Source organism: Oryx dammah, unplaced genomic scaffold (assembly GCF_014754425.2).
Source record: "Oryx dammah isolate SB20612 unplaced genomic scaffold, SCBI_Odam_1.1 HiC_scaffold_4, whole genome shotgun sequence".
Taxonomy (NCBI): Eukaryota; Metazoa; Chordata; class Mammalia; order Artiodactyla; family Bovidae; genus Oryx; species Oryx dammah.
This window is the reverse complement of record NW_024070188.1, coordinates 55198232-55213150: the sequence shown is the minus strand read 5'-3', so window position 1 is coordinate 55213150 and position 14919 is coordinate 55198232. Positions and strand designations below refer to the sequence as shown.

Here is a 14919-nt window from a genome sequence, read left to right as displayed (position 1 = left end):
CCCCAGGGTAAATGTCATGTCACTTTTCCCGTTCTAGTGCTCAGAGAGGTTCCAGCTTCAGAGTTCCACCAGACCAGCCTTTAGCTTTGCCCAGGTTTGCCCCTGGTCCTGAAGACTCCTGAGAACTAACTGGTGCCGTGTTGGCCCGGCTTACTGAACTTTTTTGAGCTCTTTCTTTCTTTTTTTTTTTTTTGAAGCCCACTGGCTTTATTGATTTAAAAAACTTTACAAGGACAGTGACTGTTCTGCCAAAAAGACTACCAAATGGCATAAAAGAGACTACAGGTGGGGGTGGGGGTGAGGGACGGGGCCAGGAATCCACTCAGAAAAGCTGGTAATTATTGTCACGAAACTGGCAGGGAAAGGAGAAGGAAGATGCATGCAAGGGTGAGAATTCCAAAAAAGTTGAAATGGTAAGGGGGGAGAACTCCCCAAAGGCCCTGGAGTACATGGGAGGTGTGCACAACAACAGCAATCTCTTGTTTTGTAGAGGATGGAGGAGAAGTCCTCACTAGGCTGCAAACTCTGGAGACTCAATGCTGGGGCTTGGGATCGGGGGCTCCCCAGAGAGCATCACAAGAAGGCGTCACACCACTCTCGCAGGCAGCCAAAGCAGTCCCAGGACTGCTTGGCGTTGGCGCCACGCGTGTCCTTCAGCCATTCCCGGAAGAGGTCTTCATCTTTCTTTAGGACCAGAAACTGGCTGAGGACCACATAGGCCTTATCAAAGCCCCTTTCCTCCAGTTTCTTGCCCAGGACTTCGCCAATCCCGGCCAGGCTTCCCACTGGCTTCTCCCCCATGGGCTCTGCCATGAAGTCTTTGTGCTTTTGGGAGGTTGTCATCTCAATCAAGCTTAATCCGCAGCTCCAGTTCCTGTAACGGCTTCTCCCGCCACCCGGCTGCTCCTGCCGCTACCTCAGCCCACTAGAACTTTCTTCCACTTCCACTCTTTTGAGCTCTTTCTTTGCAGATTCAGTCTATCGAGAAGTCAAGTCAGGGTTCCAAAATGGGTAAGTGGAAATCACAGGAGTTGTTCTTTCTGTAAGGGTATTTGAGGTTATAGCTGAGGAGGCAGAAGAGAGAGGGGGAAAAGCTAATGTTACTTTCAATCTGCATGGTGCTTTCTAATCTCATTTACTTAAATTCTCACCATAAACACATAAGTGTAGCCGAGGAGTGAAGCACCGTGCACTTAGGAATCTGTACAGAATCAGGTCAGTTTGTCAGACAGAAGTGTTTGGAGCAGATCTGTAAATGCTCTGGTTTAGTCGAGTTTTTTCCTGGTGTGCGTTGCTACTCTTAGGGTTTCTTGGTAGGTGTGCTACTTTGGTGATGGCTTCCAAAGGTTTAAGTCTTAATCGCTGGAATCTGTGAATCTTAATATGTGAATACTATTTAGAAAAAGGGTCTTTGGAGATGCAGTTTGGAGATGCAATAACCTCAGATATGCAGATGACACCACCCTTATGGCAGAAAGTGAAGAGGAGCTAAAAAGCCTCTTGATGAAAGTGAGAGAGCGAAAAAGTTGGCTTAAAGCTCAACATTCAGAAAACGAAGATCATGGCATCCGGTCCCATCACTTCATGGGAAATAGATGGGGAAACAGTGGAAACAGTGTCAGACTTTATTTTTGGGGGCTCCAAAATCACTGCAGATGGTGATTCTTCCAAGACGCTTACTCCTTGGAAGAAAAGGTATGACCAACCTAGATAGTATATTGAAAAGCAGAGACATTACTTTGCCGACTAAGGTCTGTCTAGTCAAGGCAATGGTTTATCCTGTGGTCATGTATGGATGTGAGAGTTGGACTGTGAAGAAGGCTGAGCGCCGAAGAATTGATGCTTTTGAACTGTGGTGTTGGAAAAGACTCTTGAGAGTCCCTTGGACTGCCAGGAGATCCAACCAGCCCATTCTGAAGGAGATCAACCCTGGGATTTCTTTGGAAGGAATGATGCTGAAGCTGAAACTCCAGTACTTTGGCCACCTCATGGGAAGAGTTGACTCATTGGAAAAGACTCTGATGCTGGGAGGGATTGGGGGCAGGAGGAGAAAGGGACGACAGAGGATGAGATGGCTGGATGGCATTATGGACTCGATGGACGTGAGTCTGAGTGAACTCCGGGAGATGGTGATGAACAGGGAGGCCTGGTGTGCTGTGATTCATGGGGTTGTAAAGAGTCGGACACGACTGAGCGACTGAACTGAACTGAGATGCAGTTAAGTGAAGGATCTTGGGATGGGAGTTTATCCCAGATTATTGAGTTGGGCCCCAAATGCAATCATAATGGCCCTTATGAAAGAGGGAGATCACATACCCCACCCCCAGACCCCCACACCCAAGTGAAAATGAAGGCAGAGATTGGAGTCAATGAGGTCATGAGCAAAAAAAGCTTGTCCCAAGCTGGAAGAGCAGGGAATGGATCCCCCAGAGGCTCTGGTGGGAGTTTGTCTCCATTGACACCTTGACCCCAGCCATCCTGATTTTGAGTGTCTAGTCTGCAGAATTATGAGAGAGTAAATTGCTGTTACTTTAAGCCACCAAGTTTGTAGTAATTAGCAACCACATGAAAGAAGAAATACAAGTAGAAAGCAACTGGGTCAGGAGCATGCCATCAGATTTGGTTTTTAGAAAGAATCCCTTTTTATTACTTAGGTATAATATATACACTTTGAATGCAAACCTGGTCTAGTTGGTTTTAATCCTCATCAGATTAACTCTGCAAAAGCAGTGCTCTAATTGTGTCTTGTTTGCTCATCCATAGTCCCAATGTGACTATCAATTTGGAATTCTGTTTGGCTTGTTTATAATTGTTTCCACATTGCTTGGCACATAGTAGGTTCTTAGTAAATATTTTCCAGATGAGTACATGCTTAAGTATGAGTATCTTTCTAATTAGGGCTCCAGTCTTCTTTTCCAGCTATATCCACTGCCCCACCCCACCCCTCCTGCCTTCTTTCTTTCATATTATCTCTCTGTGTATGTGTGTGTATTTTTGTTAGGTGAAAAAAAAACCCCAAAACCCCAAGTTGGGAAGATACAAATAATGAATAGTAACGATAGTTTCCAATATGAATAATAACTGTCCAGATGACAGATGACACTGGAATAGACTGTATAATATTAATTGAAACGTTCTGTTACATCTTTAGGAAAGAGAGGCAAATTGGGACAAATCAAGTGTGTATTAAGGATTTATTTTTAAAATGTACTTCATGTTTTTTAGGATGAATATAGATAAAACCCTAATGTATCCTATGCCTGCAGCATTCTTTAGAAGCAATGAATATTCAAAACATTGTCAGTGAGGCACTGCTCTTTTAAAGATGGGATGGTTTTAAAACATTGAAAAATAAACATTGAAACAAAAAGTTTGTAGTAAAACAGTTATATCAAGCTGAAATTAAAAATTCACCTGGTGAATTCTGAAACATTGCCCATCATCTGAAAGTAGTTTTCTGCTTGTAAATTGTTGAATTTCATACTTAGGACAACATCCCAAGATAATCAAGTGAACCAGATGATTGATTTTGTTTCCTCAGCTTTTATACAAAAAAAGTTAAGTTCTTAGGACTGTTTTAAAATGGATAATGGATACACATAAATCTTACATCTGGATTCAAAGTTTTAATTTAACAAAAGTTTAAAATTCCAAAGCTCAGACTACACACCAAACTAATTAAATCTCAATTCCTCGATGGGTCATAGGCATCCGTGTTTCTTTTTTTTTTTTAAGTTCCCAGGTGATTCCAATGTGCAGACAAGTTTGAAAACCACCGTAATATACTATTATCACACCAAAGATAATTATAGTCTAGTATATGATCGATATTAAGGTTTTCACAGTTTCCCTGGCTACCTTTTATATCTGTTTTGTTTCTAAACTATGTATTTATTTGGTTGTAATGTCTCTGCAAGGACAGGGATTTTTGCCTGTTCTGTTTACTGTATCCCCGGTGTCTAGAAGAGAGGCTGGGCTGAGTAGGTCATTGAGAAATATTTGTAGGTTGCATGAACTTAATCCATGGCTCCTGCGTTTGGTGGGACAAGGTGTGTTGGATATGACTGACCGATGTCTTTATCTGTATGGCTTTACTTGAACAAAAATGTGTCACGCTGGATTTATGAAAAGATTAATGGAGAACTATACCTTCCTAATCAATGGTACATTTAGGTTCAAATATGTGCAGAGATGTAAAGTAAAATTTCATTATGTGATTTGTGTACACATTGCTTAGAGACCCAAAGGGGTTTACCTGTCTGGGTCCCTGGGCTTTAGTGGGACACAGTTTGAAGGCGGCCCTCAGGGTGAGTTCATACTCATATAAGCACATAATCACCTTTTTTTTTTTTTTATACCAATGGGTTTAATTATACTTTGTGAAAGCCTGAAGCAAACACAGTAAAGAAAACATGGATGGCACTCAATACATAAGTTTCATTTATTTATTATTTTTTTCTCAGAAAAAACTTAATATTTCACCATGAGAAATAACGTTTTCTAAATTTTTTTTGGTGTGTGTTAGTTGCTCAGTCGTGACCAACTCTATGTGACTCTGTGGACTGTAGTCCACCAGTCTCCTCTGTCCATGGAATTCTCTAGGCAAGAATACCGGAATGGGTTGCCATTCCTTTCTCCAGGGGATTTTCCTGACCTAGGGATTGAACCTGAGTCTCATGCATTGCAGGCAGATTCTAGGAGTTCATTTCTTGCTGAATATTAAACAACATTGTGATTGTATGCCTAATTGTGTCAAAAGTTTTTGTACAATATATACAATGGAATATTACTCAGCTGTGAAAAAGAATGAAATTGTGCCATTTGCACAAGTGATATTTTTGACATTTTAGCTATTCTGTCTTTCATCCCCCTTTCCTTTCACATATTAAGATTACTTAATAGCTTTGATGGTAGTAGTGTTACTGTGTGGGAAGTTTAAATTCTGGCTGATGGTAAGAGTGGTAAAATTTGAGAGCCTAGGTTTTTGCAAGAATAAGGGAATCAGTGGTAACAAAATTCTGAGAAATATTTTAATCAGTGTTATTACGTCTGCCATTGAATATTCCCCAAGTATCAACTTTCAATTTTTGACAGCTCCAGGAGCTGAACAGATAGCATACCAAAGTCTCATCTAACTGAGAGATAGAATCTAACTGGCTTGAATATGGTGCCTTATTTCTTTCAGAGCCAGAATTCTAAGTTTTCATGCTTCGTGAAAGTAAGAGTTCTCAAGCTGCTTAAAACTTGCTACTCATAATCATCAGCAAGTGTGGTTTTTATGAACAACAACAAAAATCTGTGAAGACTTATATGTCAACAAAAGTAATTTTGATGTAAATTTGACCTTTGGTGCTTGGTCCTTGACACTGTTAATTTGCAGTTTTAGATCAGGCCTTGTGATTTGCTTACTTGGGTTCAATGATATAAAAATTCAGTGGTGTTATTATCCCCAAATATCCTTTCTTCCTCTTTTGTTTTTGAAAAATGTATAAACAACTCTTCTTTTTTTTTTTTTTCAGATTAAATCACCGATTCTTAGGTCACTGTCAAGGATAATACTTTCCTCTTGTAATCACAGATTTTTGTGGTTGAGGAAATCCAAGTGTCATTTGGTCTGAACTCTTTCTTTTACAATGTGAGGAGATGGAAATCAGGAGAGGTAAACCCACAGCTAGCTGGTGATGGAACCAAGAACAGAGTCACTGAGGGGTGTTTAGTGGCTGTTGAAGGTTTCTCACATCCAGCTGGTGCTGGGAAGAACAGAGCCTGTAATCCCTGATGAACTTTGTTAAGGGCCTGCTGCAAGAGTATTATTGCAACAATTTAATGTTGAAGTTCTACAAAGTGTAGTATTTATATATGGCTGAGTAGAATGTTGTCATTCCATCTTCGTGAACAAGGATGGAAAAGGGATGTTTTCGGCCTGAGTTCTGACTGTAGCGATGCTGAGGACATGGAAGCTCATAAACCATGCCGTGTGCATGGCACTCTTACCTTTCTTAGACAGTGAGTGGTTGGTTTTGGAGTGTGGTGGCTTCAGGTAGCTATGAAGATTCAGTGATTAATACCTTTAGCTATATTTAAAGGATTACTGAGTGACGAAGGTGCTAGTGGTGGTATTTGACCTGTTGCCCCCTCTGCAGCTCCTGGGGGGCATTTAACCTTTTAGGAGTGGTCAGAACACAAAAGCAGCAGTCCTTACCACTTTCACTTGAAAGAAGATATTGACTTCGTTTGCCATAGATTTCTTGCTTTCCCTTTTAACACGGAACACTGACCAACTGCATCAGATGTGAAGCAGCTTGGCCACACCTGCTCTCCCCATTCTCTCCCACTTTTCTCACCCATCTGCAGCCTCTTCTAGAAGATAGCCAGACAAGAATCAGAGTCGAGCACTTGATGTGCTAGGTCAAGAGCTCAAACCCAGTGACTCTAAGCAGGGTTTTTTCAGTGCATCGACTTTACACTTTCTGCAGAAATAACAGCTGGCATTTAAAATGATCCCTGGTCACTTATTAGTCAGTCCTTCCACGGGACACAGTTGTGCTTTCAGTTGTCAGAGTGGGGTGGAGTAGGGCGGGGTGAGGTGGCTCTTTGTTGAAGTTGGAGTGGGTGTTGGTCTGGAAATGAGGGCTGTTTGATTGGCAGCACAGGTGGGCAAGGGACAGAGGGAGGAGACTTGACGACACACCTCGTCCAAGGAGCAAGGGGTGGGGAAGAGCAATTAAGCCTCTATTTCTTTCCTTTCTGAAATACCTTCTCATATCTCTTATGGCTGGGAACCAAGGCTATTTGCTTGGTCATAGATTCATTTCTGAGAAGTAGGGCAGAAGGCAGGTGGCTATGCTGTAAGAGATGCTCCAGAGAGAAATACCAATCTTTTTAGATGTCTGTGTAAATACTTATATGGATTTTCTAGATTATAGCACCAGATTGTGAAAGTCCCTCAGTCATGTCCGAGTCTTTGTGACCCCTTGGAATTCTCCAGGCCAGAATACTGGAGTGGGTAGCCAGTCCCTTCTCCAGGGGATCTTCCCAACCCAGGGATCGAACCCAGGTGTCCCGCATTGCAGGCAGATTCTTTACCAGCTGAGCCACAGGGGAAGCCCTAGCACCAGATATGGGAATGCCAAATCTCATACTATGAATAGTATTCTCATAGTATTAATAGATATGGAAAGTGAGTTCCAGCGGAATGTATCTGGTTAGTGTTGAACTGAACTAACCTTCATCTTGTCACCCAGCCTCTTATCAAGAGGCTGTAAAGTGAAGGCATTAACTACCCAATTAGAAGTTGCCTTGTCCAACATCCAGATCCAGTTCTCCAACCTATGAGGTAACCTTGTCAAGTTACTTAACAACTCTGTCCCTCTGTTTCTCAACTGACAAATCAGTAGATAAAGTTGTTATGAGGAGTAAATGCAAAAGCGCCTGTGCAAGTGTTTTAAATGAGTTCCTGACTGATGGTGATGGCTCAGTGAGTACAAGCTACTGGTATCATTGTGATTGTTATTCTTTCTTGGCTATTTTAGTCTTTTACTAGCATTTTGTCAACATTTTTAAAATGAAAGGTAGAAGCAACACCTTATGAAAATAAAACATAAATTATTTATAGATTCAGTTGGCTAAACAGTATGTGATAGTGAGCTGATGTTATAAACAAGAGAAATTCGTAGTTTGGCTCTTAGTGAAATGAAGTCGCTCTTTGCGACTCCATGGACTGTAGCCTACCAGGTTCCTCCGTCCATGGGATTTTCCAGGCAAGAACACTGGAGTGGGTTGCCATTGGCTCTTAGGCAATATATATATTGTTGTTGTTGTTCAGTCACAAAGTCGTGTCCGACTCTTTGCAACCCCACTGACTGCAGCACACCAGGCTCCTGTGTCCTTCACTATCTCCCAGAGTTTGCTCAAATTCTTGTCCATGGTGTTGATGAGACCATCCAACCATCTCATCCTCTGCTGCCCTCTTTCTTCTCTTTTTTCCTTCAATCTCTCCTAGCATCAGGGTCTTTTCCAATGAGTCAGCTATTTGCATTAAGTGGTCAAGTATTGGAGCTTCAGCATCAGTTCTTTCAGTGAATATTTAGGGTTGATTTCCCTTTAGGATTGACTGGTTTGATCTCCTTGCTGTCCAAGGGACTCTCAAGAGCCTTTTCCAGCACCACAGTTCAAAAGCATCAATTCTTTGGCATTAAGCCTTCTTTATGGTCCAACTCTCACATCCATACATGACCACTGGAAAAACCATGGCTTTAGCTATACAGACCTTTGTTGGCAAAGTGATGTCTTTGCTTTTTAATACTCTGTCTAGGTTTATCATAGCCTTCCTTCCAAGGAGCAGGTGTCTTTTAATTTCATGGCTGAGTCACTGCCTGCAGTGATTTTGGAGCCCAAGAAAATAAAATCTGTCACTGCTTCCACTTTTTCCCCTCCACTTGCCGTGATGTGTTGGGACTGGATGCCATGATCTTTGTTTTTGAATGTTGAGTTTTAAGCCAACTTTTTCACTCTCCTCTTTCACCCTCATCAAGAGGCTCTTTAGTTCCTCTTCACTTTCTGCCTTTAGGGTGGTATCATCTGCATATCTGAGGTTGTTGCTGTTTCTCTGGACTATCTTGATTTCAGTTTGTGCTTCATCCAGCCCAGCATTTCACAGGACGTATTCTGCCTCTAAATTAAATAAACAGGATAAATACATATTTTAAGGAAGCATATTTTCTTCATTTAGTCATGTTATAGAAAGATGTCAATATATTTTTTGTGATTTCCTAGGATCATAAATAGTAAAAACTTTAACAGATACTGTGTTTGCATTCTTTACTCCCAGATTCACGCAGAAGAAAGTAGGCCAGAGATAGAAGTGCCATCTTCAAGATTAGATAGTTAATTATGCAGGCAGGCAGGCAGTCTCTGCTGTCTCTGTTTTAAGTTATAGATATGTGTTACAGATCTTGTGTGTCAACTGCCTAGCTAACATCTTACACTTGTTTCCTTCAATGTTGAATGGTTGTATTAATGAGAATTTTACTGAACAATTTTCATGGAGATAAAAATAGCTAATTGAAATTTTTAGATAGTTTATAAAATACTTAAGGTATATCTCCTTAATGATGAAGGCCAGATTAAAAGCTTGAGGCAGAGTTGGGAACTAGCTAAAAACAGATTGATGACTAACAGCTTTCTCAAAGAGGGGGGTGGGTGTGTGGGTGTGGGTGGGTGTGGGTGTGTGGGGGTGTGTGTGTGTGTATAAGTTACTCTATGGGTCTAGAGAGTAAGAAAATGAAATATGAGCCAGTATTTTTGAAACCTTTCCCAATTTTGTCATTCAGTTGAGTGGCTTTGGGAGAATATCCACTTTTCTTTCCCACATTTTGATTGTGTTTAAAATAGAGCATAAAATAACTTCAAAGGAGAGAGCTTCTTCAAAGGACAGAAACATCAGATTTTCAAGGCTGGTGAAGTGCATTCGGTACCACAGTGTGTACCTGCGTGTGTGAAAGGAGGTGGTTTTTTGGATATTGACTTTGGTCTCTTCAGATACCATTAAAAAGAGTCAACTGATGGTGTATTAATGTAAAAGAAGCCGGTGGTAAAAATAAGCTTATGAAAAGAATAGAAATAATCTAATCTGGTGATTTAACATATTAGTCACCTCACAGTGGATTCACCACCTAAATGACTGAGGACTGAGAAATTGCAAGAAGACAGCATGAGCTTAAAGAGTGTGTGAATCATTGCTGACTAATTAACAATAGTTGAGGCATGCAAGGCACTCTTTAGAAGTTTAGGAAATGATTTCAGACTGAATATTGTAATTTTACTTTGTCCTTTTATATAGTCATAAAATAAAAACGAAAACCACTTGTGAAGTAAACCTGGTTTGAAACGGAAATAGGTTATAAAAGTTAAAAAGCTTCATTTGAGATGATTTTTTTGTGGCCCCATTTAGGAATTTTTGGCAAGATTGTGTTGCCTAGAAAGCAAACTGGAGATGGTTATTAACTGAAATAAACCTGAAATGAACAAGCAAAATAGGAACTGAATATTTGCATTAAATTTCCATTTAGTGTGAAAATACATTGCAAATAAAGCATTTCCATTTTTACGTACTGAATGAATGACAATATGAAGGATAGTAGAATTATCCTAACAAATATACAAAGGTGTGTTTTTTAAGAGGTTTTTTTCGCTTTTTCTTTTCTTTCTGTTTTTTTTTTTTTTTTTAATAGATTTTTTGGAAACGTTTGTAAATATTAGCAAATTATCTCACAGGGCAGGGAGGGGGAGACCTGAGTTGTAGCCTTGTTTGTAACCAGTTATATGCCCAGATTCTATTTCTTTGCTTCTCTGAATCTCAGTTCCTTCATGTATAAAGTAAAATGATTTGGCTAGGTCATCTAAAAATTGCTTTCATTTCTGTTTAATGATTTGAGAATTCAGAGATCAATATGGGCCAGGAGCTTCAAAGCTTTGTTGAGGATTTTAACAGGGACCAGATTTTGGAGGAAGGATAAAAATTACTTTTTCAAAACGAGGACAGTCTGCTTGGACCTATAGCATGAACAGAGATGTCATTGGAAGGGGGCATCCTCATAATTTATTGCCCAATCATTATAAAAGTAGAATATGTGGATTGAATCAGGGATTGACTCAGCAGATTTGGAACAGTCATTGAAAGAACTTCTTAAGTAGCTGGAAGAAACTACGTTGAATAGAATTATATTGTAGCTGATGAATATGAAATAACACAGGTCTGCTTAGATATGAAACTTAACACATCTACACTTCTGTGCAGCAAGGATTAAGGAAAAAGCCGATAGTGGGGCAGTAAACCTAGATTTAGCAGACATATGATGGGCAGTGCGAAGGGAGCAGTGTGGGAAGCATTCTGGATGCTGAGAGAATGAGGTGTGGGGAGGGAGGGACTGATGTAGTGGGCTAGTTGGGAACTGGAAGGTCCCAAAGACAGTCAGGATGTTGGTATACAAAGCGTGTTTCTTGTGATGTGAGTTAATAAGGCTCGGACTGTGACCACGCTAATGGGGCTTGATGTGCAATGGGAACAAGTCAGCATACACGATTAGGGAAGAATACAGGAGGTGTGGGGTCAGCGTGACACAGGTGTTTTGATTTTAAGGGGGATGATGATTGCAGAGGGCAGGAGTGAAAATCTGATGTCTCATTCTGAAACCGGCTGTGTCATTGTTAGTAACCTGCTGGGAGTGTAATCAGTTCCCCTCTCAGGGCCTCTGTGTTCTCAAAGCCAGAATGAGAGGAACAGTGGAACTGTGTCAGTTCTTCTCAGCGGGGGCAGTATTGCTCTCCAGAGGGCGTTTTGGAAACCCGTAGGAGTGTTTTATGTTATTTCATTGTTTGCCAGGTAGGTTCCAGTTGTGTCAGACATCCTGCAGTTTTAGGACAGTCCTGCCAAACAAAGAATTACGTGTCCTTCATGTCTTTAGAATGACCCAGTGGGCATTCCTGAAGGATGTCATATAAACGTCTCATCTCTGCTTATCTTAACTCAAGCTTTTAATTCCATGTACCACCTGTCCCTTTGTTCTCTGTTTTTCTTATGAGGCATGTTTTCTGATCTTGTTTTTCTCCAAATCTAAAGTCACTCATTAGAAGTAATAAGTAGAAGTAAGCAGTTGACCACTTCCTTGTGTCTTACAGTGTCTGAGCATTAATCCGCTTATTGAAATGCATGATTTTGAAAATTATTTTCCTTCGTTCCTCAATATTATGATAAAGGTCATAGGCAGACACATGTATCTTAAAATGGCCTAGAGATAAATGATCAGAATTTCACTTCAGGATAATTAACAGTGGAGATGATAAAATATTTTGTTAAGGGCAAGTCTGTTAAGGTCAAGAACCGCTTCCCTAAATGATTCCCCAGGTTTTTCACTCCTGACATCTCTAAAATACTACAGCTCCACCTGAAGAGGTAGGTTTTCTGTAGTGGGAAGTGTTAAAAACTGACAGCATCAGGTTGGAAATCGGTGGAAATCAGCCACTTCTTGTGAACTGCATGGAAGCCTGAGAAGCTGAAATCTCCCTGAGGGAAAGGCCCATGATGGGTCCTTGCCAGGGAGTGTGGATGCAGGCAGACGGGAGGGTGTGCTGTCCCTGCAGTCCGCAGAGGAGGCAGCTGTGAGGAGGGCAGGGGCAGTTACCACTGATTTTTTGCAGCTGCATCTGGGTGATCCTCTTTGATGGAAAGCAGGTGGTAGCAGAGGCCTTTCAAATGATTTGGCTACCCACCATTGTGTCCCTCTCTTCTGGAAGCTCATTTCGTTTTTAAATTATGACGCAGTGCCATCACCCATCATTTGTGTGAAAGTCCTCTCTCAGAGTACAAGAAAAAAGTGGCCCATGATATGTGACCTTTCTTTTTATTTCAATAGGCACACTGTTGCCCCTTCAGTTTCCAACTGGAGAGTAGTTCTATCTTCTACTTGTTAGCTTATGTAATATATTAAAGCATATGGAAAATATGAAAACTGAAGTGATTATAGCCACCTGCCGTATGAAAAAGTGTGAATGTCAAATAATACGACATCCTTTTAAAATAGAATATGAGATTTGTTAGATGTGGTGGTGGTGGTAGTTTAGTTGCTAAGTCATGTCTGACTCTTTGAGACCCGATGGAATGTAACCTGCCAGGTTCCTTTGTCCATGGAATTTCCCAGACAAGAATACTGGAGTGGGTTGCCATTTCCTTCTCCATTTTTAGGCTTACTTTCTGTTTTGTTGTTAAGTTGGTTTTTAGACCAGAAAAAGTTTGAACTTGACCTCCAATATTAATGCTTACTGTAATCATAAGTGAAATTCTGAGGGCATATTTTGGACCGAAACTTTGTTTTGGTCCAGAATATAGTGCTTTATTGGTGGCATTATTGCTTGAGCTTCCCTGGTGGCTCATATGGTAAAGAATCTGCCTGCCAATGCAGGAGAACCAGGTTCTATCCCTGGGTCGGGAAGATCCCTTGGAGAAGGGAATGGAAACCCATTCCAGTATTCTTGCCTAGAAAATTCCACTGGCAGAGGAGCCTGGCAGGCTGCAGTCCACGGGGTCACAAAGAGTCAGACATGACTGAGTGACTTCCACACTTGATTATTGCTTCAGGAGAAAAATTAGACAAGTTTGAAAGATAGAGGTTAAACCAAGTGAAAATCAAGTTGTTAATGTAACTTCTATTTGGAGTTCATAATGGGGCTTGAGACCTTAAAATTTTGATGAGATGTTGAATACATTTGGCAAGACTTTTATAATATCTGTTGCCTCTAGAAAAGGTAGTTAATATTAAAAGGCACACATTAAAAAGTCTCATAAATCTCCTATAAATCCAGTGCCTGAAGATAGTTACGTTAACATTGGGTACATATAATTTTAGTTGTTTTTCCCCTGTTGCTGTTTATAAAATGCCTGTTAAACATAAAGATGAGTGGATGGAGCACTGAGTATCTGGAGAGGGAAGGACTGGGCCCTGCTCTCCAGGAGCCAACAACTGATACTACAGCCCTGTGTGTGAGTGCTTTATTTCTCTGAACTTGAGACATTCACAGTGTTGTTCTTGTTGTTCTTGATGGACTCATAATCCTCCTTTCTTGAATATCTACTATGGATTAATAGTGTTTGGCCCTTTCTGTAAATTGTTTCCAGTCCTCATAATAGCCCTGCAAGGTAGGTGTTATTATTTCATTTTACAGATATGGAAAGGGATGTTCAAAGAGGTTAGGTGGTTTGGCTAAGGCTCCATGTGCAATGAGTGGCAGGGTTTAGACTCCAAAGCCTTCCTTTGTCCCTGAAGCTCTGGACTCTCAGAACAGGGATCCCATCAGAAGCAAGGATTGCATCATTTGCTGGTGGGCACTGGGGAGGTTTGGGAGGGCGTAAAGTTGGGGAAGACTATGCAGAAGAGGTTCTTGGGGCAGGAAGGGGACCTGGGTAGAGCTGGGCTTGGCGAGTCAGTACTGTTTGCATAGGTTGAGTCCTTGATGACAGAAGTGGGCCTGAAGGAAATGGACTTGAGGCCTGATGGAGAAAATAGCTGGGGCCAAGCTCCAAGTGTCTTGAATGGCAAACTGAAGGTCCTGGGGACCTAATGAACCAGGCCACTCTGGTACTGACTGACTTTATGGTTTACAAAGAGATGGACCAGAGAATTTGGAGATGATGAAACCGGCTGGATTCACAGAGCATTTTGCATATTAATTGGGGAGTATTTGGGTAAACTGATGGTTGGGAACTAGCGGTTAAAGTTGATGTTGCATTCATACTGCACGCATGACCTGCATTGCAGTGAAACAGTGGGCTTGACATCATGTCCTGGCTTGGCAAGCATGATTCTCTCTGTTTCTAGGAAAAGACTCCGAATGTGGGAAAATGAGCAGAAGCAAGACCAAATAAGCTTGTCACATGATGACGATCCTATAAGGGAGGAAGGTAGTGACGAGGGAACTTTAAATATCTGTGGTATCTGCAAGTTGCGGACTTGCTTGAATACCCAGGGTGTGTTTAAAGCACATTGGAGAAGCGAGATGGGCACGATTTTGAGCCTCTTTTCTCATATTTTGTTTTTCACTTCTTTCTGATAGATGTACATGCCCTTCCTTTTTCTTGATGAAAAAGATACCTCCAATGTTTCCTCCTCTGACTTTTCCATTGTTCCATTGTCTGACCACGCTCCTCTCCCTTCTTGTTTCCAACTCTTTCACACATGCACTTTTCTGACTGCCTGTTAACCTTCCTCCTCTTGGCCGAGAGCCCAGGTGTCATTATCAGCTGCCCCGCTTCGCCAGGAGCCTGCTGGGAAGCACTGAGGTTCTTGTCAGTTTCTCTTTGCCCTTCACATAAGTATTGCCTTCTGGCTTGGTAGTTTCTGACTAGGGGATAGTAAATAGCCTGTA

The 14919-nt window shown here is 41.3% G+C and overlaps 2 protein-coding genes across 2 annotated transcripts in view; one reads left to right on the top strand and one right to left on the bottom strand.

The window, feature by feature from the left end:
- Window positions 1–14919, top strand: part of ARHGAP18 (Rho GTPase activating protein 18) — a 136662-nt gene that overhangs the window by 28888 nt on the left and 92855 nt on the right. The window lies entirely within an intron of this gene.
- On the bottom strand, window positions 203–943 carry LOC120862775 (barrier-to-autointegration factor-like). Its single transcript, XM_040238876.1, has one exon. It carries the CDS (start codon window positions 841–843, stop codon window positions 574–576), a length of 270 nt encoding a protein of 89 aa, XP_040094810.1. The 5' UTR covers window positions 844–943; the 3' UTR covers window positions 203–573.